General features: G+C 39.6%; 1 protein-coding gene across 3 annotated transcripts in view; it reads right to left on the bottom strand.

Moving 5' to 3' along the window:
• The window catches only part of ERP44 (endoplasmic reticulum protein 44), a 72,111-nt gene that overhangs the window by 26,778 nt on the left and 20,499 nt on the right, over positions 1-24,834 (bottom strand). The window contains exons 2-4 of one of the 3 annotated variants that reach the window (XM_032235716.1): positions 22,367-22,439; positions 18,689-18,728; positions 18,122-18,237 (exon numbers count right to left, since the gene is read on the bottom strand). In XM_032235716.1, the coding sequence (XP_032091607.1) occupies positions 18,122-18,237; positions 18,689-18,728; positions 22,367-22,439 (229 nt within the window). Of the gene's footprint in view, positions 1-6,654; positions 7,032-18,121; positions 18,238-18,688; positions 18,729-22,366; positions 22,440-24,834 lie in introns of those variants that run through there. The other 2 variants (XM_032235717.1, XM_032235715.1) reach the window with 2 other exon arrangements.

Raw genomic sequence — 24,834 nt, 5'->3', positions numbered from 1 at the left:
AAAGGCTGGAAGGGGAGGGGGGTTATGCTGAAAGCGCAATAAAACTGTGTGTATATGTGATGGGAAATCGGGAAAGGGGAATGATAGATGATAAAGAACAGAGCAATCAGATTCTGTTTGTACCAACATCCCATGGTCAGGCACGCCGAGAAATATATGGATTACTACCAAATGTCTCATTGTGAAACTAGTCAGAGCTGTTCTCAAGAAACTTTGAGTGGCCAAACTATATGCCAAGCTGTCCAAATGCAAATTCTACCAGAATAAAATTGACTATCTGGGCTACCGCATATCCCATAAGTGAAAGAGATGGACCCAAAAAGATGTGGGCTCCACACACTTGGAAGCAACTACAAAGCTTTCTGGGATTTGTGAACTTTTACTGCCAATTCATCCCAATGTTTGCCCAGATAGCCTTTCCCATCACTAATCTACTAAAGACAAAGGAGGATGGGAAACCCAAACCCAGCCAGCCACTTAAATAGACTATGGAATGCCAGTTTGCATTTGAACAGCTTAACCATCTGTTTGCAGCAGAGCGAATGCTGAAACACCCAGACCTCAACACCCCTTTGTCATTCAAGCTGATGGCAGTGATGTTGCGGTGGGCCCAGCACTTCAACAGGAAAATGAGCTAGGGGCCCTACAGCCACACACCTACACGTCTTAAAAGCCAAATGAGACGGAGCAGAGAGGGCAGTTTGGGAAAAGAAAGCCTATATACTGTGCTGGGTGCACCTAACTTGGACAAATTTTCTAGGAGGGAAAGTGTGAACGGACTATAAAAACTTAGAAGTCTTAAAGGCCTTCCCCTCAAGATTATTGTCCTAATAGGCACAGTGGGCCCAGTACTTTAAACAATTCTACTTCACATTACGGTACTCTCAGGAAGGAGAAACTTTCTAGCATCCAGGCTGCTGCAAAACAATAGTTCAAAGCTGGAGGAGATTAAACCAGTCATCCCCTCCAGAAAACTAGCAGCCCCACTCACCACCCAGGCACAAGCCAAAATGAAAACTCAACTAGCTGATGATTTAAAGAGAGCCCTGAAGGTAGCTTTGGAGAAGGATAAGTGGTTGCAAATCTACAAGGGGAATGTACAATGCAAGATGGTCTAGTTTGGTGAGAGTTAAACTATATGTCCCACAAAGCCAATGGTTCTACAAAAAAGCTATGATTCAAAAATGGTGGGGCATTTTGGTTTTGTAAAAATCCTAATTGCATTTAATCAAGTGGCAATTTTGGTGGCCGTTACTGAAAGAGGATATAGGGACCTGCGTGGCTAGCTGCCCCACTTGTGCCTCTGCTAAGGAAAAACACTTGGGCGTCTCCAGCCAGTACTTAAAATCCCATGGAAAGAGATATCAATAGACTATCTTAGAACTGCCCGAAAGCTCAGGTAATATGGTAATTTGGGTGATAACAGAGTTGGTTTACAAGCAAGTGCATTTTACAGTCGCAAAGCCACTAAATGGTCATGTGTATGCGTGTAACAGTGACCATACAGGAAAATGCCTATATAAGGATATTGGGAATTCATATTTTTGATGATAACTAAAGATCCTGCAATATACAGCAATAGCAATAGCACTTAGATTTATATACCACTTCATAGTATTTTACAGACATCTCTAAGAGGTTTACAGAATCAGCCTATTGCCCCCAACAATGTGTGTCCTCATTTTACTGACCTCGGAAGGATGGAAGGCTCAATCTGCCAAACTGCTGGCAGCTGGCAAGCAGCAGAAGTAGCCAGTAGTACTGCACTCTAATCACTGCATTACCGCAGCTCAGATATGATTGTTCCTCCATCACTGTAGTTTTCACCATATTAAAACTGATTGCAACTCAATGCAATAGAATTTGACAATAATATATTTTTTGCTTTTGACAGAGAACATTCCGATCAGAGGCTTGCTCTAGGTTTAAAGTTTTAAAACCGAGGAAAACAGCTCAGTTAATTGCTAGCTAGAGACCCTCTGTAAGTCTTGCAGATTTTCTTCTCTAAGATGTCCAGACAATCTCACTTCCATGTTATACAGTCGTGACGACGAACCTATGGCATGTTGTCAGAGATAGCACGCAGAGTCCTCTCTGCTGGCACGCACATCGTTGCCCCAGGTCAGATCTCTGTGGCATTTCTTTTGTGAGCTTCTGTTTCGTTGCAAACAATGAAACAGAAGCTCACAACAGAAAAAGATCTTACCTCTTGCCACACTATGGGATGGCATGCTTCTGTCCAACTGGTCTTTGAGTCTCTGCTGAACATGCACTCATGTCTGCACATGCACATGTTTGCGCACACATCTTTTAGTTTGGGCATGCATGCGCACGCAGTTGGGGCACTCGGGTACCCAAAAGGTTCGCCATCACTGTTATAGAACAAGCAGAAGCAGAATTCATATTTTTGATGATAACTAAAGATCCTGCAATAGATATAGCAATAGCACTTAGATTTATATACTGCTTCATAGTACTTTACAGACATCTCTAAGAGGTTTACAGAATCAGTATATTGCCCCCAACAATCTGTGTCCTCATTTTGGGCACTCGGGTGTCTAAAAGGTTCGCCATCACTGTTATAGAGCAAGTAGAAGCATATTCTTCTATGTCCTTTTGCTTCTTTCAATAAACATCCATTCTTCACAAAAAAGCACATACTATTTACTACTATTCTACCAACACAACTGTCCTAAAATTTCGTGATTCCTCCATCTTTAATTTTAAAAAATCTGTCTTACATATCTAATTTTCCTGCCCTTAGTTTTCCAGTAAAACATAATTTATCTTGGTCTTTTATTATATTTTCAGGTTCTTATTCTCACTACAACAATCTATCTAACATTAACCACAAAACATTATGATTCTCAACCAAAATCACAGCATTATCCGCATATAAAAGGACATGTTTAATATCTCAATTAACATTCTCAATTTCATTATCAGCATTCCTTAAATATTTATCCATAAATATATAAAACAACCAAGGAGACATCATAGATGCTTATCTTATTCCTATCTCAATAAGGAATCATTTGCCAAGCATTCCATTTCTTCTCATGAATATTTTACTTCAATCATATTGTCTTGAGCAACTACCCTTCAGATTTGCACAAAGCAATTCATAATTCAAACCTAATTAATTTATCATACATTTATATGGCCATGGATGTGATGAAAAGCCAAAAAAAAAGCAATACACTCCTACCTGACATAAAACTGTACACAAACTTTCCATGTTTTGTTTTTGTGGACCCTTGTATCCTTCAAATCAGAATTCTGCCAAAATCTTCTCAAACTAACAGCATCCTTTCTTCCAAGTATCAGACATAAATGCAATGTCCATTTATATATTAAACAAGTTACATAGCCACACATATAGCACTGACCAGCATTCTGAGTTACTTTTCATTTCTCCCATAAGGATGCACAGAGGATTTATTTAAACAATTCAATAATTTGTAAGTCACCTAGAATCACCTTGTAGGGGAGATGGGCAGCATATAAATTTAATAAATAAAAAGAATAAATAATCTTGACAACTTTAGCTCATTTCGTTTGTGGATAATAGGAAGAATTAAGTCCTTAAGCAGTGTCCAGCGATTTTAAAAACTTCTGCCACAATTACAAAGTGAATGAGTAATGATTTTGAAGGTTGAGGTACATATTCTCTGTACATATAATTTGGGCCCTACCAGGCCTAAGCCATCTTGCATGGTGCAAAAGGATTGGTGCTGTTGGAACCATTCATCTTTTTCTAATATCTAAGATCTTCAGAGCTGTGAGCAATTTATCTGGCATTTGGGGTTTGTTCTTCCCTTGTGCTCTGTTAATGAGAGGGACTGCCAACTGTTGGGAAGTGATGACTGGTCTAACTATTTCAATCTTATTGTACTGGGACAGCCTTGAAATGGCATCAGCTAAAAAGTTTTCCCCACCTGAGAGATAGTAGAGCATGAAATTGAAATAGTTGAAGTATTGAGCCTACTGGACCTGGTTGGGGAAAGTCTCCTTGGGGTTTTAAGACTTCCAGGGTTTTGTGGTCCGTCCACACTTCAAACAGGGTTTTAATCCCTTTAAGGAAGTGTCCCCAGGTTAGAAGTGCCCATTACACAGCATATGCCTTATTCTCCCAGACTACCCATCTCCGCCCCGCCATAAAAGTTTGTGAACCTCAGCTTTTGGGTACCCACTCCAGCACCATCTGAACCTTCCCTGGATCCAATACCACTCCTTAGTGGGAGATGTGGTTGCCCAAATAATCTATTTTTTGTTTATGGAATTTGCACTTAGAAAGTTTGGTGTATAGCTAGTGGCACAGAACCAAGTTGCCTCAGAGTTCTGTTTGCGATGGGTGGATTACTTGGACCCTTGAGCCAACTCTCCAAAAATCTCTGCTCCAACTGGAGCCACTTCCGGTGTCCTGAGCCCTGGCTGCTCACCTGGTCCAGCCAGGGAGTAGAAAAACTCAGAGAGGACAACAGAATGAAGAAAAGGGGGGATGAAATGGATGGTTACTGGGGAAGTCACCTGGAGGAGCAACAGACTCCAGCAACCAGTTGAAGTGGCGGCGAAGTGCATAGGGCTGGTAGGCACATTGCCTATGCCCAGCATCAGGATGCCAACTACTGAGGGCCTGTGCTGGGTGGAGGAATTGCTGGTTCATCCCAAGGACCAGCGTAGGACTTCCCAGTGGCCACGAGGAGTGGACCAGCTGCCACCACCATCCAGAGGAAAGCACAGCCCCCATTAGACCTAGGGTGGGTCGGGGTCTTGGGGGGGTCCATATGACATCACACAGTCGGAGCCTGGAAAGCCTGCCAAGGAGCCTAGTTGGATGAACCCCGAGAGCCTGAAGTCTTAGTGGAGTCTGTTGATATGTCACAGAGGAGGCAGCCTTCCTGGCTCCCCACAGCCCCAACTGATTAGGCAGGTGCAGCCTGGCTGGGGTTACAAGCCCAGTCATGGCTGGTTCCAGGCACTGTGGTCTCTATCTCCAACCCACCAAAGGCCCCAGTGCTGACCCCTTCATCCCCCCCCCCCTACCTACCATCCTGTCGTGGGCCAAGAGAAAACCCACAAAGTGCCTGCTCAACCGATGGCTCAAATCATTGCAGTTTAAAGAAGCCCCCGCCCAGCCCATGGGATTCTTCCTCTGATGCCATCAAAACCCCAAGCAGTAAGACCTGGGTAAATCGGGGACCTGTGGGTGCCGGACAGTATCACTCAGCCAGATTCTGGAAGAATAACCAGAGGGGCTCAATTAGGGGAGCATTGAGAGCCCGTAACTGGGATGGAGTCTGCCGAGATGCGGGGGAAGAGGCAGTTTGCTTGGCCAAGTTGGCAGGAGCTGACTTGTTTTACCACCCCAGCCGTGGCTGGCTCCAGGGACAGTATGTCTCTACCTAGATCTGCCACAGCCCCCAGTGCCGACTCCTTCACTCCCTCGGCCTATATCCCAACCGATTGAGAGGCAGCTCAAGAGGCCAGCCCACTTGACTGACAACTCGGGCCCAGAAAACTTGAGGAACCACCAAGAGGGGCTGTTGTGACCACCAAGGCCACAAGGTGGCTGAGGGCCTGGCACCCCCAAACCAGGGGTGAAGACCAGGCCAATGAAGATGCTACGCAGGGCGAGGGAAGGGAGAAACTTCACCTGCCATGTCATCAAGCCACAGCTACCAGGTTTTGTGGCTCCCGGTGTTTTCTTTTTTGTGGGAAACAGGTATTTCTCTCTTTCTCGTCACTTGGAGAAGTAAGGGCAAGGGATGAAGACTTACTCAATATTCCAGAACAGGAGCAAAGCACCTCTGTACTTGCCTCATCTTGCGGGTGCTTCTTCCAGCCCTTGTAAGTGCTGCACAAACCTCGGTTGCTCAGAGAGACTTGCAACTTGCTCTCCACCCCGAGAAATGGGGCTAATGTTCCACAGTTGTAATGGGCTCTAGGAGGAAGAGGGGACACTGTCTCCCCCATTGTGAAGTGCGCTAAATTTAACTGTGCTACGCAAGGTGCTGCGAGAACAGTTGGCACGCCATGGAAGCATCAACAGCAGCGGCGTCAGCCAAGCACGAGCCTTATTTTCATGAGCAGCCACGGTAAGCAGAGCCCTGCAGGCTGGAACTAGAAAGTAAAGCCAATGGCGAGGGAGGAAAATCCACTCTGGGTCTGCCTGCCATGCTCAAACAAAGGACCATCTTGGGGGGTGGACACGGCGAGGCTTAGCCACCTTTCAGGCCCTGCTCTGGGCAGTAGTTCAGCTTTCCCCGCTGGCTGCAACACCCAATCCCTGCACCTGCTCTTCCCTTTCTCCCGGGCCTGGTGTCAGAGAGGAAGGTGAGCCGGGGCTGCAGATCCCCCCACCACATCTCACTCTCTGCAGCGACTGGCCCTTGCCCACCACGGCTGCCAGAAGCCACGGAACATGAGGCTATGATGACCACATTGCCCCTCTGCCAGCCGGCTTACCCTCCCAGCCCACAACCTTCAGCCAAGCGTGGGCCTTATCTTCATGTGCAGCCATGGTGAGCAGAGTAGTGCTACTCCCACAGGCTGAAACTGGAAGGTAAAGCCAACGGCGGGGGAGGAAAATCTGCTCTAGACTCAGACAAAGGGCTACCTCAGGAGGCAAGGCTCAGCTGCTTTCAGACTTGCCTCTTGGCTTCTGCGAGGCCTGCAGGCACCTGCCACTTGCTCTGCCTTGGACCCCACGTCCAGCCTGAAACCAAGGAATGTGCCACTTCTGGGCCTGTCCAGGTGGTGGGTGGGCGATCGGGCAGCCCTCAGTGCCATGCTGGTGCCTGGAACAGGCGGTTTCTCTCAGGCCTCCCACCCATCTCTGCTTCTGCGAGGCCTCCGGGCAGGCGCACTCGGATGGAAAAGCTGCTCCAGGATAACCAACGGGCTCCTGTACTTGTGCGGCAACAGCATTTTGCCATCGTTGCGATACATTTGCGTCAGCTGGTGGTGCCAAGGCAGCCCTTGCCTTTTGCAGCTTCAGGCTCGCAGCTGTAAGCCGCATCTGGAAAGCACTGCAATGGAGAGAAGTGGCTGTGATCAACCCTAGCTTTGCTGTTCATTGCAGCTAGGAATCTCAAAATACGGCTGAGAATGAACGATTGTGTTGTATCCAGCTTGGGCGCTAGATCGCCCCCCCCCCCCCGCAAACTTCACATCTCTCAAGGAATTTGGCCGAGGTCTCACTCAACAATCACCAAAGCGCCTGGACTCCCAGTGAAGGGAAGGTGTCCATCAAGCACTTAGCTTGGCCCCCTGCTTAGTAGCTCCAGCAGCTACAACACAAACTTGACACCAAAAATAAAATAACACAAGACACCAAAAATTACTATTTAATTTAATTTAATTAAACTGCTTGCAATTAGGAAAACAACATTGTGTTTTTGCTCAAAGTTCTTGGAAAAATTGGGAGAAAATTTCACAATAATCCTTCACAATGATAAGAGCTCTTGATTATCCTAATGTATATAAACAGATCCAACATTAAGAAACTGATTTAATTTTTGCTAAGAGTCAACAGGTAAATAGAATTGTACTATTGAAAAGTGAAGTCACTAAATCTAACATTCTGCTAAATGCAGGAAATTCAGTTTAAAGCACCAGTGGCTGTCTAACCATTCCTTGGATTAATCTAAATGATGAAAGCCAATGGTTCTCTGGAAAACTGGCTCCACTATAAACTCTTCTTACTATTTGAGTTAGGGTTAGGGTTAAGATTTTCCCAACATGCAAATAAAAGTATCCTCCTACAATGCAAATCAATTGTTTTGACCAGGGAACAGGACTAGATATTTTTCTCTAAGACAATCTTTGGGGCATTCAAATATCATATCCCCTCTCAATCTCTCCTTGTCAAAACCAAACATTTAATTTTTTTTATTTCTGATTTTTCCCCTCAAACAGATGCTAGATATCATCTGTTAGGGATTCTTTAATATGAATTCTTAGGCTGAACACAGATTGAATTCTATGAATTAAATAATGTTCTTTTTCAAAACAGATCACACTAAAAAATCTTACTGCATTCTTTGCCAAAATAACTAAGTTTGTGGTCCAATGAAATGCCGTGGACATAATATACCAAGATTTCAATAAGGCACTTAATGAGTAGACCACAATATTCTACTTGGTAATATAGAAAAATGAGGATGTGGACTATTGCCATTATTATTTATACTGACACTAGAGATTTGAATAGAGAAATACGACAAAATAAAGAGGTAAAAGGGATGAGGGTCAAGAAAGAAGAATATAAATTACAAGCATTCGCAGATGATTTGGTAATTATTATGGAAGATCCAATAGAAATGGAGCCAAAACTAGTCAAAATAAAAAAGAATATGGAGAAATAATGGGCTTGAAGATTAATAAAGATAAAACAAAGATTCTGATGAAAATATGACAGAAAAACAGAAAAGAGAGTTGATTGTGAAACTGAACATACAGGTGGTGAAAAAAGGGAAATATGTGGGTATTCAACTGACATCAAGGTGTGTAACACTAAAGGAGGATAACTACTATAAGGTGAGAAAACTCATAGAAATAGATTTAGAAAGATGGAAAAACCTAATTATCACTGATGGGAAGAATAGCTGTAGTAAAGATGAATATATTACCAAGACTGCTATACTTATTCCAAACAATACCGATAAAACTAGAGAAAAAATACTTTGAAAGCATGAATAAAATAGTGGGGAAATATATATAGCCGGGGGGGGGGGGGGGGAAGCAAGAATTAATATGAAAATGTTGCACGGTGCAAGAGTTTGAGATGGATTCGGATTACCAAATTGGGAACTGTATTATCAAGCAGCAGGATTAGAGATGAAAGAATGGATCTTACTGAGTAATACAAGATTATTGACACTGGAAAGTCATGATTTGGCATGCTTTTTTGTGGTATGGTAAAAGTGAGGCATATGGCTATTTTCAAGGAATGGATTATTAACAATACGGGAAAGAGTGAAAGGGAAATACTATTTAGAAATACCAATGTGGCTTTCAACAATAAAAGCACTGACACATCCAAATATTAGTAGTATGGAAAATATCATTAGATACAAAGGTATCTTAACAAAAGGGGGGAATTAAAACAAAAACAAGAATTAGAAAAACAAGGGATTAATATAGGATAGTTTTCACAATTGCAAATACAATCAAGATACGAAAAAGATAAAAGGGAATACGGTTTTAACTTAGGAATTTTGGTGTTGGATAAGATACTTATGGGAACAGAAGAAAAAATAATTAAGAAACTATATAGCTATCTACTAAGAACTAGGTTAGAAGAAGTAGTTAAAGATACAATGGTAACCTGGGCAAGGAATTTTGGTCATACGATTGAGTTAGAAAAGTGGCAACAACTATGGGAACTATAAATTAACCATGTCAACAGCTTACAAAGAAAACTTATACAAAATGTTTTATAGATGGCACAGGTCACCAGAAAAATTAGCAAAGATGTTTAAAGACAAATCAGTGAAATGTTGTAAGGGTCAACAAGTAATAGGTTCCTATTATCATATGTGGTAGACATGTGCAGAAGCAAGGAAATACTGGACTAAGATAAGAGTATGCTGAAAGAAAATATTACAACAAGAAATAGAATTTAGACCAGAGATATTTTTACTAGGTATTGTCTCAGAGAAATTAAAGAAAGAGGGTACCTATTTGATTATGCATGTAACTACAGCAGCAAGAATTGTATTTATCAAAAATTGGAAATTAAATAAGCTACCAACAAATGAATAGTAAAAAAGATATTAGATTGTGCAGAGATGAATATGTTGACAATGAAAATTAAGGATAAAGAGGAATCGGAGTACTTCAAGATATGGGGAAGATTTTATGATTGGCTAGAGAAAGGAAACTAGGAAACAAAATAGGAAGAAGATATAGAACCCAGGTGATACACTGTTAAATGGAAAAGGGGGGGGGAAGTAAGGGAAAACAGAAAAGAAAATATTAAATATATAAGTATATATACAATAGAGAAATATAAAGAGTGGGGGAAATATAGTTAAGATAGAATAGCGAAGGTAAGAGAATAAGAAATGATACCAATTATATTTGGGTTCGCCGAAATACCATCCCAAGAAAACATAAACTGAGACCTGAAAGAGACACCTATAATAATAGAAAAGAAAGAGAGAGAAGAGGAGAGAATGAAAGGAAGATGGGGGAAAGAAGAAAGAAGTAAGGAGAGGAGGATGGAAGGGAGAGGAAGAGAAGGAAAGAGGGTAGGTAGGGGAAGAGGAAGAGTAGGAGTAGGAGAAAGGTAAGGGAAGAAGGAAGGGAAAGGAGAGGAGGAAGGAGGAAAGTAGAGAAGGGAGAGTGGGAGAAAGAAATGGAAAATAAGGTAGTGTTAGAACAGGAGGAAGGGATGGTAAGCAAAGCAACCCAAACTGTGTATGTATATTATAACCCATAAAATGGAATAATAAATGTATAAGAATGATAAATGTAAAGGAGAAAAATAATTATGTGAATGTATATTTAAAATGGTATGTAGGAGAATTAAAAAAAAATTTCTGGAAAAAAGAAAGGGAAAAATGTGGGTTAAACAACATCACTACTAGATGGATTTGTAGCTAGATGACCAACCTCACATTGAATTACATCTACCTGGAAGAAGGATGAACTGGGGTACCAATTAAGTCCAGTACATCTTCATAAACAATTTAGATGAGAGCTAGAGGTGGAATTCATCATATTTACATATGTTAGCAAGCTGGTAGGAATAGCCAACACTTTAGAAGATACGTTCAAGATCCAGAAGGATTTTGACAGGCACAGGCCCCTTCACCACTTTTTCAGTAGTAAAAAAAGTAAAATTTTAAACAGGCAAAATGCCACCACCACCAAATGCCCAGGTATAGAATAGGTAGTAGCTTGCTCAGCAGCAGTAACTGTAAGAGGAATCTAGAAGTGACCTAGTAGACAACCATTTAAATGTGAGCCACCAATATGCTGCAACTGCAAAAAAAAAACACAACCCAATTAGGCAGCAATAAGGGGGGGATAGTAACAAATCATGTGAGCTATTAATGTAATTTTATCTGCACTGGTAAGTCCATACTGTTGGAATACAGGATAGTTTTGGTCACCATTATACAAAAAAGATGTTGAGATTCTATAAAAAGTGCAGAGAAGAGGAATAAAGATGATTAAGAAGACTGGAGGCTAAAGTGTACAATGAACAATTGCAGGAACTGGAATTTCTAGTCTAACAAAGGAAAGGACTGGAGAAACAGTCAGTGTTTCCCTGAAAATAAGACAGGGTCTTATTTTCTTTTGGAACCACCCCCTCTGCCCAAAATAAGTGCTTCGCCTTATTTTCAGGGAGATCTTATTATTTTTGAGGTGCAGGAGACAGCGAGCGTGGTCACCTCATGGCTGTTGATGTGTTGCAATATTTTTGGGAAGGGCTTATTTTCGGGGAAGGGGTTATATTAAAGCTTGTGCTCAAAAGCCCCATTAGGCTTACTATCCAGGGAGGTCTTATTTTCAGGGAAACAGGGTAATAATCTTCCAATATTTAAAGGGCTGTCACGGAGAAGAGAGGGTCAACCTATTCTCAAAAGCACCTGAGGCTAGAGCAAGAAGTAATGGATTAAACTAGTGAGAGATCCGATCTAGAATTAAGGACAAATTTTCCAACGGTGAGAAAAATTAATCAGTGGAATGGCTTGCCTCCAGAATTCATGGGTGCTCCATCTGCAGAAGTTTTTAAGAAGAGAACTATTTGTCTGAAGTGATATGGGGCCTCCTGCTTGAGCAGGAGGTTGGATTAAAAGACCTCTAAGGCTCCTTCTTATTCTGTTATATCCAATTTTTGGAGACCGGACAAATTTTTCCAGTTTTCTTGATATGGTTTTTCAGAAGTGATTTTTCATTGCCTTCTTCCTATGACTGAGAGAAAGTGTCTAAAGAAAGGTTGTCCAGCTGGCTTTGTGCATAAGGCAGAACTGGAACTAACAGTTTTCTAGCCTGAAGCCTTATCCACTACACCAAACTGCCTCTCATGATCTATATATACCATTCTACTGTCTTTCATATTTCTTCAAAATATCTATTCTTCTGTCAATTGGACAGCTCTGAAATTTATCTTTTTTAAAATACAGAATGCTATCTTTGGTAATACTGTAAATTGAAAATAACACTTTATCTTTTCTTCTTTTTAAATACTGTTTCATTTTTTTTTAATCTTCTGGTCTATTTTCCAAGGATAGGAGGACTCTGATCATATACAACTTGCCACATTATGGGAGCCCGTGGTATTTTGCTTTTTGCATTTAGGATATAAAAAGCAGGTGAAACCCTGGAAGACTAGCACTGGTAGAGAGAATTATTAAGTCATTATCCCAAAGGAGGTAGCTGAATGAGGGTATGAAGGGCTAGCGGGCATCTAGGAGAGAAAATTTGATTATTATTTTTTTTAGTTTTCTATCCTATTGATTTTCAGCCATTTGTTTAAAATGCTTATGATACCTAAAACAGCTGTTGTGAACATCCTCAAATGAGAGAATGGGAGGGAAGGAGGAAGAGAGAGAGAGAAAATAATCTCAATAACCTTTAGTACCAGTAATCATGATTACATTTGTGGCCGCTTGATAATCTGAGAAGTGGTACATTGCTTTGTAATGGTTTCATTTATATCAGAAAATGTTGATGTGTCAGTCAAAGGCCAATTCCAGCAAAAACACCCATTAATAGCCACAGTATTTTCTCAATTCTATTCAGTTGTTCTGATTTTACCCTGAACTAAGGGATTACAGGGTCATAAAAAAGGGAGGAAATGAAACCACTAAAACAGATTTTCAGAAAATTTTAAGCCATTACTAACATATTGATGGCACTAAAATGTATTTGTTGTTAGTCCTCAACTTACAACCTTAATTGAACCTGGAATTACAGTCAGATGATGGGTTCACCAAGTGACCCTTTTGATTTTATGATATGTTTGCAGCAGTCATTAAGCAAATACTGTGGCCATTAATGGGTGTTTTTGCTGGAACTGGAAATAAATGCCAGAAACTGGCAAAAAGTGCCGAAAATTGCAATCATTTGACAATGGAATCCTGAAAATGGCTGTGGATGTGAGCTGGTTGCCAAACACCCAACATACTCTGTGTTTCCCTGAAAATAAGACCTCCCCAGATAATAAGCCCAATCGGGCTTTTGAGCGCATGCACTAAACTAAGCCCTCCCCCGGAAATAAGCCCTCCCTGAAAATATTGCAACACAGCATCAGCCATGAGGTGACCACACTCGTCACCTCCTGCACCTCAAAAATAATACCTGTCTTATTTTCAGGAAAACATGGTACAATCATCTGACCACAAGGAGGGTCATTGGAAGGACCTCTGGGAGTGTCCATTACAACTTTAAGTGACTGGTAATTAAATGAGGACTTCCTGTATCTTTGTCTAGATCATTAGATAATGGTAGATATCAGTGAATGTTTTCCTTATAGGAAATAATTGGCTAGATGGAAGGAAAACAAATTGAAATTGAATCAAAATAAGATGGAAATACTCCTAAAAGTGTTAAGGTAGTGTTTAGGATGAAGGTAGATGTACTACATGAGATCACAGCTAATACAGAGCAACATCCATACCTAGATCACCCTGAAAATGGCCTGGATAAAGGGACTGTAGTGAAGAAGCAACAGAGCCAGCAAGCTGGCTATGGATAATATATACCGTATTTATCGGCGTATAACACGCAGTTTTAAAACTAAAATTGCAAGCTTAAACCCTGCCTGCGTGTTATACGCCGATACTGCGTGTTATACGCCGGGTCCACTGTTCCCTCTAAGGTGGCAAGAAACCCCCGCGCAGAGGTTTCTTTCAAAGCAAACGTGGGGAAGTCCTTTGCAGGCAGCTAGAACTGGCTGCCTGCAAAGGACCTCCCCAAACTTGTTTCAGCGGCAGCTCTCAGCCTGGCGGCAGCGTCACACAGACTGTGGAAGGAGGGGGAGGAGGAGGGAACCAAAGAGAGCTTTTACCGAGTCTGCGCCCCACAGCCAGGACCGTCCTGGCACCTCCAGCCGCGTTTCTTCCTGCAAAGCCCTTCGGACAACCCGAGAGTTCCGCTTGACGCCAGAAGGGCTTTGCAGGAAGAAACTCTCTCTCCTCCTCCTCCTCCTCCTCCTCCTCCTCCTTCTTTCTGGAGCCCCTTCCTCAAAGATTTGGTACCAAAGCAATGGCGGTGAGGAAGTTGTGTCTTTTGGATTTTGCACTGTTGTCTTTTCAATGGTTCTCAGACTGGTTGAACCTTTAGCAGCTGGGGTGATATTCTTTACTGTTAAGGTTACAATTGGATGTGTTGGACAAATCTTAAAAGATGAAACTTTTATTAAAACGTTTGACTTAACTAAAAACGTCTTCCTTTTTCTTCTTCTTCTTAAATATGATTTATTTATTTATTTTTACTTCAGAAGTTTGATGACCGTTGTACAAACTAATCCAACCTAAATGTAGAGGAGGAGAAGAAGGGGGGGGATTTAAAAAGAGCAGAGGAAAAAGAAAAGAAAGCATGAAGAAAACATAAAGAAAGGGATGGGAGGGAGGGAAGGAAGGAAGGCACTTTATGTTGAGGAGTTAATGTTATAATTCATGTTCTAATGTTATAAATTTTAATCCAACATTAAGTTCCGAGCTTCCAAGTCATTTATTTTTAATGAAAAAAATTTTTACTCAAATTTTTGTGTTAAAATGGGGGATGCGTGTTATACGCCGGTGCGTGTTATACGCCGATAAATACGGTAGTTACACAAATCTGTTAGTGTATAAGAATTTATGAACTGAAATAGCCATAGCAACAAGTCAGCCAACGGGAACTGTTTGGTGACTGAGACACAGGATTTGTTGTATGAACCATGTGAGCTGGCTTGGAGCCTAGGCTTAGCTTAGTTTAACTGTTCTGTGCTGTGAGAATTCGGTCTTTGCTTGAGAGTACTTGCTACTTCTTCTACCACATTGCATGAGCTGCATGGGTATTGTATATATGCATCATGTTTTATATTGTTGTGTATAAGAAGTTTCTTCTATATAATGAATCCTGCTAAATTATTTGCTTGTGTGCTGCCTGGATCGCTACATACGCTGACAAAATCCAAATGAGATACAAGTGGACTGATCCAATAAGAAATGATTGTGGCAATATCACAGGACCAAGAGACAGGGCAGCGAAGTATAAAACAGGAACTCTGGATATAACTAGCTTGGAAAATAAAACAGAAGAAATATTGGGAAAAAATGGAAAGAAGAGGGATCAAGATAATAGAACTAATCAATGTAAGACACAAAGGCCATGGTAGTAAGACAGTTCATAAAAGATACATTTATCTACTCAGGAGGGCACAGCAAAGAATGGAGTGGACTTCTTAGTGTACGCCTCATGTAATGATAATTACACAAATTTTTAAAAGGTTGATTTCTTTGGTAAACTATTTGAGGAAATAAAGAAAACAGAAGCTACTGTATCTAATGGGTGTTTTCAATGGTAGAGTGGGTACTACCACTCTACCATTATACTTGAAGAAGTATAAGCAGTTCATTGGCTCACATGCTGCTAAGAACAGTAAGAACAGTGAAAGGAACAAAAATGGGCAAAAGATACTGGATTTATGCAGCCAACATCATCTTTTTTTCACTAATACACTAATGTTGAGAGTTACAATGTTATATACGGCATGATAAGAATGACATTGCAATTAAAAGTCAGATTGATTATATATTAATAAGAGTATAAAAAAGATACAGAAAGCTTGATGTAAAAGCAATTTCCAACTTGTGATCTGTAACACTGATCATAAGATTGTAGAGCTAACAGCAAGAAAGTATACATTTAATATTAACAGAAAAAGACTAAATAAAAACTAGGAAATAATTAAACAAGAAGCAGTAGAACAACTACAATAAAATGTGGAGGCAGCATTTAATCAACTGCCACCAGAGGTGGAAAACGTGGAGGATAAATGGAAAGAATACAGAACAACCATGCTTAACATTGCAGAAAATCTATGCAGAAAAATGAAAAGTGGAAGAAGACGGAATGTGAGCAAACACATGATATGAAGAGGATAAAGAAGCAGTAAAGTTGAAAAAAAAGAGTTATATAAATATTGGATAAAATAAGGGAAAGATTATGTAAACTATAGATTACAATCCACAGATACCAACCGGATAATGAAGAAAGCAAAACAGAATCCTGGGAATGCTTCAGAAAATCAGTAGGAGACAATGAGAGAAAGCCTGCAGAACATTTTACTAAGAAATCCAAAGTAGAAAAGAGAGAATTATAACCACACAGAAACAGTTAATGATAAGAAGTCCATTAATACAATCATCAGAAGTAATAGAAAGGTGGCGAGAACATTTCAAAGAATTCCTCAACCCGCTAGGAGAGTATGATGAAGAAACCACATAAGTCTGCCACTACAATAGCACTAGACAAGAAATATTGATTGAAGAAATAGCAAGAATTCTGAAAGGATTACCTAAATATAAACCACTGGGAATAGATAGGCTAGCAACAGAAATAATCCAAGCAGTGGGGGAAGTAACATCAGATGACTAAATAGAATCTTTGATGTAGCATGGACACAACTAGCTGTCTTTCCCTCGACACCCAATGTGGTAAAAGAGGAAGTAAGAAGAAGCCCAAATCTAGATAAAAGTGACTACAGAACAGTGATATATATATATATACTGTCATGGGGGTTAAGAATAGTAACTTGAGGCTTGGTTTCTATTATGAGCACAATGGAGGCATATCCAGGTACAATACAGAAATTTCAACTGATACAAAATGTTGCAGCCATTTGGTTTCACAGTATCATTTGAAGTTTGTATTATAGAATTCAAATTGCTCTGCCAAATCAATGCATGTAGTCTTATTACTGTTGCCAATTATTTAAATGTTTTACTGAAGATGAATGAATGACTACCTAAGCATCATTTTAAAAAATAATTCTATCTCTGACATACTAATAGAGATTTCAACTGGCAGGGGGAAAAGAAGATGAGAATTCTTATCTAGAATAGTCGAAGCTAATGTTACTGTTCCATTAATTATTATTGATATGATGGAGGCAAAGGTCTATTTTTAAAAATGCTGGGTAAAGAATATGTAGAAAAATTAAATGGGCACAGTGTTATAGTGTAGTAACATCACATTGTAAATTTATATTCCAAGCTCACTTTTTAGTATTCCACAACTCACGGCATAAAATGATTCATTAGCAGCAGCATCTCATTCAACCGGAGAAAAAAAGCATATGATTGCTTGACTTATTCTTGATTACTACCTACTTATTTTTAGAACATCACATTCACTATCAAATAAGAGATCATTTTTAATACTTTCTTTTCCACACTATTACAATATTATTTATTATTGAACTCATTAAATTGTGATTTAATAAAAATGTGGTATACTTAATTTTTAACTAACATACCTCTTATACCACCTTCTACTTCTAATTTTAGAAATGTGATTAAAATTTAAAAAAGAGTTCAGCTATTTCTAGGATCCCATTAAGGTTCCACACATTCTTCAGAAAAACATATTTATATTGGCTCTAAAAGCAGGCAAATATTTTGTTACTAGACATCAAGCATAGTAAAAGTCATCAATAATCTTATCATTTGCTGTGCCTTAGCAAACCAGTTGCTAAAATCTGTAGCATGCCTGATCAATTGTACATCAAAATAAGATAGCTATGTTAGGCTGACCATTCTGAATGAAGTTAGGAAAAAGGGCCTATTTATATTTCCTGCAGACACTGCATTTGCATAAAGGAAGATGCTATTTATATTGTAAATGCAATTTGTTCTGTGGACTGACTTCATTATAGCGGTGATAGATGAACCATTGGAAGACCTGAAATACCACATTAGGGACAGATTGTAAGAGAGAAAAATCTATATATTTGCTTGCTAAAAATTCATATTTATGGCACAAAATCACTTTTTTAAATTAACAACATATCTTTGTTCAGTCACTCACTACAAGATTTTAGATTATTCCAACAACATCTGATTTTTTTCAACTAGATGTTTAAAACATAAACAAATTCTTAAAGCAGTTTACTTACAGTACTGATCACAATCTACTCTGGCAAATACAACTTGATTCTTATCTGGAAAATCTTCTTTAATTACATTAGAAGCTTCCTCAAATATAGGGTGTAGCATTTGACTAAAACGGCACCTGTTAAAAGGAAAGATACAAAATAAGAGGCATTTTCTAAAAATAAGATATTAGAAGATTTCACATTGTATTATCATACAGAATTACTGAAAGCAAATGTTCTGCTGTACATTACACAAGAAATTTCTTTACCTAGAGAAATTAATGAATCATGATAAATTGAATATCTTCCTAATCTTGAGGTAGGGGGCTATTTCTCTTGGCAATAAGAAAGAAGGAAAAAAAGTTTCTCTGTTTTATAAAATCATTCCTGAATAATAAAGTATAATTATAATACAATATACCTTTGAATACTGATAAGAAAAAATATGATTATATATTTAGTTTGAAAAGTAGTAAATTTATATTTCAAAGTTTTTGTTTATCTTAGATTTATAAATGCTTTTTAAAAAAAGAAAATAATCCAAAATTTGCTATTAATAAAAATATATGATTGTATAGAAATACTTACCAATCAGCATAAAAATTCACTAATGCAACATCTGCATTGTCTGGGAAAAAGAAAAATTAATTAATGTTTGTGACATCACAAAGCCAACACATAAAATATTAAATCAACAGCACACAAAAAGAATAATGAAATTATCATTTTCAGAAGAGCCACAAACAAATTTGGATAAACCAGAGTTCATAAAAAGTAATATTGTTTCTATTACAGATTACATAATTATTAGATTAACTGAATTTAAACTAGTTACTTAAACTACAGTTGTTTTGTTTTTTTATGTAAGGTTGAGAGAGCAAAGGATGAAAGAGTGCAAAATAGCTTTGCCTATGAAAATTAGTTTTTGCTGTCCTTCATAGGGGCAGGTATTTGATATGGTAACTTGCCCTTGCCTTGTCTCCAGTTTCTGGTGAACTTACTTGATTCTGAACGTCATTAATTCTGTCTTTTGTGAAAGAGCAAAATCCACAATTCTTCTGTTTAATAAGTTGTTTTGTATTTTGGAACATTACATTTGAGCTTTGAAGAATTTAAATTTCTTCGTTATGGTGTTTTGGTCCAGATTTCTTTATTTTACCCTGATTGATCTGGGAAATAAAATGTTTGTAACTGCACAACACCCAATATGGCAACCATTTTGTGAGAACATCCACACCAATCTTCCAAATTTTCAAACACAGACTTTCACACTCCAAAGTTAAGATTTACAATAACCCCAAATTTCCTATGAACGTTTTAGGATCTTTGCTGCATTTTCATATGACCAGCAGCAGACATAGTAAGTGGGATTAACATTCACTTAGGCTTTTTTGAACCACATCACAGGGGATAACAATAAAACCAATTTATAATGTTTCAGTGTCAGACAAAATTAGGGATTTGGGCGGTGCAAACACTTTGAAAGATATTTTTTCCAAATTCATATGGCTGCTTTGAAAAATGCAGCTACTTTAGTGCCACACAGGTAACCTGGAAAAACCACAGCAGTTTTAAAGGTTTGCAAAAAGCTGTTCCATATGGACACCTTGTAATACCTATTTTGAAGGTGCTACAGAGCATTATTTTTCTGAGCATCATTAGACACACACCATAGCCGCACCAAAATCAGTAAGATTCATTAACCAATTTAGTTTGATTAAAGCATAACAATATAGCCAAGGTTTTTGCTTTGGAATTTGTATTATCAATAGAAGCTTCCCTTCTATTCGTAGCAATAAAAAAGTTCCAAAAAGAGTATTTTAAAACCTTACTCATGCAATCTGATTTTACATTATAAATGTATATACTTATAAATGTCATTGGCTTCTAAATATTTTTCCATCAATATTGTGCAAATATACTCAAGGTTTCATTTATGAATAAGAAATGTAGTCATTCTAAAATGCTTCTTCTAGAATATTTTAAAATCTGGCTGTTCAATCAAAGCCTAACTCAATGAATTCACAATCAACTTCAGGAACAGAACTCAAGCCTATATTTAATAAAGGTTTGGTTTTAGGCAGGTACAAGGTTTAGTTGGTGGGAAGACGGGACAAGCAGGAACATTAAATTATGGGCAGATAGAAACATGAGGGTGATACCACATGGGGATAGGCAATTTCTTATACTGGTTTATTTATTTAAAAAATTACATGGCTGTCCATTTTTCATTAAACCCATGGAAGCTCTTAGGTTTCTCTTTCTACCCCCCTAATCTCTCCTCCAATATCTAGTCACTGGACCGTTGGAGGTTTGGGCTTTCAATTACCTCTACTGAATGACTTCATCTGGTAATAAAACTCTTCTTATCTGTGACGTGCAAATGAGATAGCTGTTTATTATCAAGTCCTGGACTTGGGGTGGGAGCTTTCCTCTCTGAGAAATTTGGCCATCTTGATTTCAAGTGTGGCATTAGATCAGCCAAGCGAATAGGGTTGCGGCAGTGGAGTATCATTCAAGCTACTGTTGAGGGTTTTAGAGGTGCTGCCTTGCAGATTGATTGCGAGACTCTATATCTAAAGCTGGGCTTTAGGGATCAATTGGAATTGTTGTTACTGTATTAGCTTTGCTGTGGATAGCAACTGCCAAATCTAGATTTTTGATTTAGTGGCCAAGTTGGCAATGAAATTTTATAAGCTTCAACCTTGGATACAAATGGACACAGATACAGTAGCAAATATAGATCTAATCCAGAGTATCTAAGATCCAGCATATGATGGTCAAGTGTTAGATCTATCTTTTGTCTTAGGAAAGTGACAGTGATTATCACTTTCTGATTCCTTTAGTGCTGCTCATCACCACAAGGAAAAGGATTTATTATGCCAATCTGCTGAAAGCATCTGATGGATTGGGGCTTCCTAAAGGCTGGATGTATAATTTGATCAAGATCTTGGTTATTGCTGGAATAAAGGTATGGCTGTGTCTTTGAATCTGTTGCACCTATGATACCTCTTGTTATCACGATTCATGATTCAAATCTGCACATGGAAACTGAAATAGGATTTACTTGTGGATGACTTCTGATAGGGGTGGTAGATCCATCCTCACTCTCTTTAATCTCTCAGCAACTTTCAATTATCAATCTCGTTATTCTTCTGGACTGACCCAGGTTGTTGAGAATGAGGGGTAGAATATTGTATACTACAATATTATATTGTAGTTCTTTTCCTTCCTTCAGGGTCAGGACCAGTTTGATAGGCGAGAGTTGATAAAAGTCTCCTCCTCTATGGTGGTTCCCCATTATGTACTCTTCCCATTCTTGTTTAACTATCTATATGAAGTTGCTCAGTAATATAATCCATCAGCATAGGGTTGGTTACCACCTGGAATCATTATATGAGATAAATGGCCATATAAGTTTGGCCATATAAGTAAAATAAAAAACAGCAAAACCAACTTTGGGTTTCAAAACTTCCCAAATCCAAAGATTTTCCATCCATATTGTTAATGGGATTGCACAAATCTCATATGCAATTTGATATAGAAATCACAGCAAGCAGAATTTTTGTACAGATTTATCTTGACATATTTTCTTGGACCATGACATAAAGTCACCCATACTTTGCTCACCAGATGAATTACAGCAATATACTTAAGGCTGCCCATGAAATTCACTCAGAAGAGCTGGTCCAGATTGTGGCAGTGTAAGCAGTTATAAGAACACTTCAGTTTGTCCATGTTACACTGGTGCTTTGGTTCCCAGTAGGCTTTTGGCTGTAATTCAAAGTTTTGATTAAAGCCTTAAATTGCATGGGGTCACCTTACTTTTGGGACCACCTTTCTCCATTTTTTTCTGTCTGACCTGATCTGGCAAGTTGACCATGTTCTGGCTCCCATCTATTATGTATTAAGGAAGTGGGCCTACCTATCACAGTGCTTGCTTTTGAAACATCATATCGCAACAAATTTATTTGGCCTAATCTTACTATTTTTTCAATCCCTGAAGATCTAACTGTGTCTTAGGCATGGATCCTACAGAATGACTGACTCCAACACTGTGGTTTCTTTGACATGACTAAAATTATGTGATCTGAGTCTCATTTCCCTTAACTATGCTATGTGGTTGTTTTTATTGTTATTGCTATCTTTGGTTGTTGAGTGTCATCCTGTCTATGCCATCAAGAGTCACAACTGTGAGATAGGAAACTATATGAATCAAGGCAATTAATAAATAAATGTCCTGTATAAGCATTAAACAATACTTACTTAAAACATCATCTATATTTCCACTGTCAAGGCTTGTTATTTCACTTTGTGTTGGATGAAAAAAAGAGGATATCTGCAAGAATATAGACACCTTAAAATGTATCCATTAACCTCCTATACATACATAGTTTAGAATATTTTAGCATGGCCAAAATTGTTTCAGATATTACATGCATTAAGAGAGTTTAGCTTTGACCTTGTCCTCCTCCCGTACCCAATGGATTTCTCCAAGAAATACTCGTCCCACAGAATGAAACACAAATTGTCAAAGATTCCAGTTCACTAAACAAATTGCTGATTTAATCTGTCACAATACAGATATTATTCCTGCTCGTACAATTCATAAAATGGGAGAAAATAGATCAAGACAAATTTATTTAACAGTTAATTACCAAGAATCTGCCATGATTGTTAATGAAGAGCCACTTCCACCTAATATTCTGTTGTCGGTGTATAACTATATTTTTCAGGTAAAATTAAAACTTACCTACTGGTAATCAGTTCTTAAGAGCACTTTCCATTTACTAGTAACTTATTTCACTGAAGGGACTCAGAACATGCCTATCCGGCTAGAACTAATAAGCTGGCTAGAATCAAAGTTAGGCAACGTTATAAATAATCTGGCTCCATGCAATGTAAGGATAACAGCACCTGAATTGCATCTGGAAGCATATTGGGAGCCAGTGCAGCTCATGTAGCTCTGGTATTTTTCACTCTTGCCCAGCTGCAGCTTCCGAATGCTTTTCAAGTGCTATCCCAAGTATACAGAATTGCGATAATCCAATATGGAGGTGACCAAGGAATTCAGAAAGAAGATAGCCTTCAATGAAAGTCTCTTCAATGAAAGCCTGCGAGGCAGGATGGCCGCTGGTTTCTTTTGCTCCGTCCGGTGGAGCAAAAAAACGCCGAAATAAACCGCCGTTCTGGATCGGAGCCTTACAAAACAGGGTCCCTGCAACGGAGCGAGATCCTGGGGAGCTGAATGAACAACCTTTCGGAGGGTCGACACTCTCAAACGTCCTCTGTCCCACGCAGCAGCCCGGAGTGTGCTTTGCAGCGCTCGTCTAGGCTGGCGGAATGGCGGCGCTGCGCTAAAGGCTTTGCTTCGGCGTTTTAAGCCTTAGGCGTTTTAGTCACCCACAAGCAGCTTGGACCAGCGTTTTACGACCTTTTATGGTCCTAGCTTTAGCCCTATTTCCTTTGCTGATTGGGAGGACCCTGGTGCTTAGTTGTCTCCGGAGGACTATTGTTATTCAAAGGAGGTGGGTGATTCGAACGTTGCTGGAGGAGGCAAGGCAGCTGGTTTTCTCCCGGCTGCTGTAGTCTCTTTAGGCACCCCCCCCTCCCTTTCTACTCTGGTGGATTATACTACTGGATGTTTTTGGCGTTTTTCGACATCTTTGGCCCTGTTTTTCTCTTGGAATCTCTTTAGACTCTGTTGTTGACTTTATAGAGGGGTAGTTGGTTTGATATGGGGCGGTATAAGACCTGGCAGCTGGCCTTGCGGCCATTACCACAACCCCTTAATCTACCCCCTAGGCCTTTTTTACAGCACGGCCTCTCCTTTTCTCCCTGGCCTTCAGTTCGCTCTTATTTATACGGGACTTTACCATATGGTTCCTTACTCACGGCTACTGGACATTGGACATTGGACTCACGATCTAGTCCTGGTTGGTACGATCATTGCCGCCCGTTGTTGTTAAGAGACTCCATCTTAGCCCCTTTGGAGCTTCTATCCCAATACCATCAGCACCATCTTTACCATCTTCTCCAACGCTGCCTTTTCCATCAACATTGGTTTCAACGCTACTTTTTTTACCAACATTGGTTTCCTGCCATTCTGGACTTTGACTGTCTGACTTCCCTCACCCATATAGTTAGGGCCTGTGATCCTGTTTTTTCTTAGCCCTGACTGTTACCATCACTATTATACTGGTTTTACCCCCAGAAGGAAATTTTGGACCTGGCTGCGAACATTAACTCCGAACATTAAGAGCCAACTTTGCCATCTGAACTCGCACCTTAAATTTTAATCAACTGCGCTACTATTTTAGTTTCTTTCTTTTCTTTCATCTTTCTCTTCTCTCTTTGTATGGGATATGCATGAGATACGTATGAGATGAATGAATGTCCCACTTTTTATTATCATATTGTTGTAAATTTTTGTGTTTTTAATTTTTACGTGGGGACTGTTTGGGGGAGTGCATGGGTATGTATGATTCGGAGGACCTGCCGGGAGATGCGGGGGCCATGGGGGTGGTTGAGGGGACCAGAGACACGGGAGAGGGTCGGGGTATTACGGTCGTAACAGGGAGGGGCAGATACGGCAGGGACTTTAGGGCAGGCCATTACCGGGGAAGGAGGGTTCGCTACATCACAGAGATCCCTCCTTCCGGCCCTATGAGTCCCACTCCGAGACCAGATGGCGCAAGTGATCAGGACCCTGGACTCAGGCTGCTGTCGCTAAA

The sequence above is a fragment of the Thamnophis elegans genome, chromosome Z (assembly GCF_009769535.1).
Source record: "Thamnophis elegans isolate rThaEle1 chromosome Z, rThaEle1.pri, whole genome shotgun sequence".
Lineage (NCBI taxonomy): Eukaryota > Metazoa > Chordata > Lepidosauria > Squamata > Colubridae > Thamnophis > Thamnophis elegans.
The sequence above is the reverse complement of the archived record's forward strand: the minus strand, read 5'-3'. Positions and strand labels throughout refer to the sequence as shown.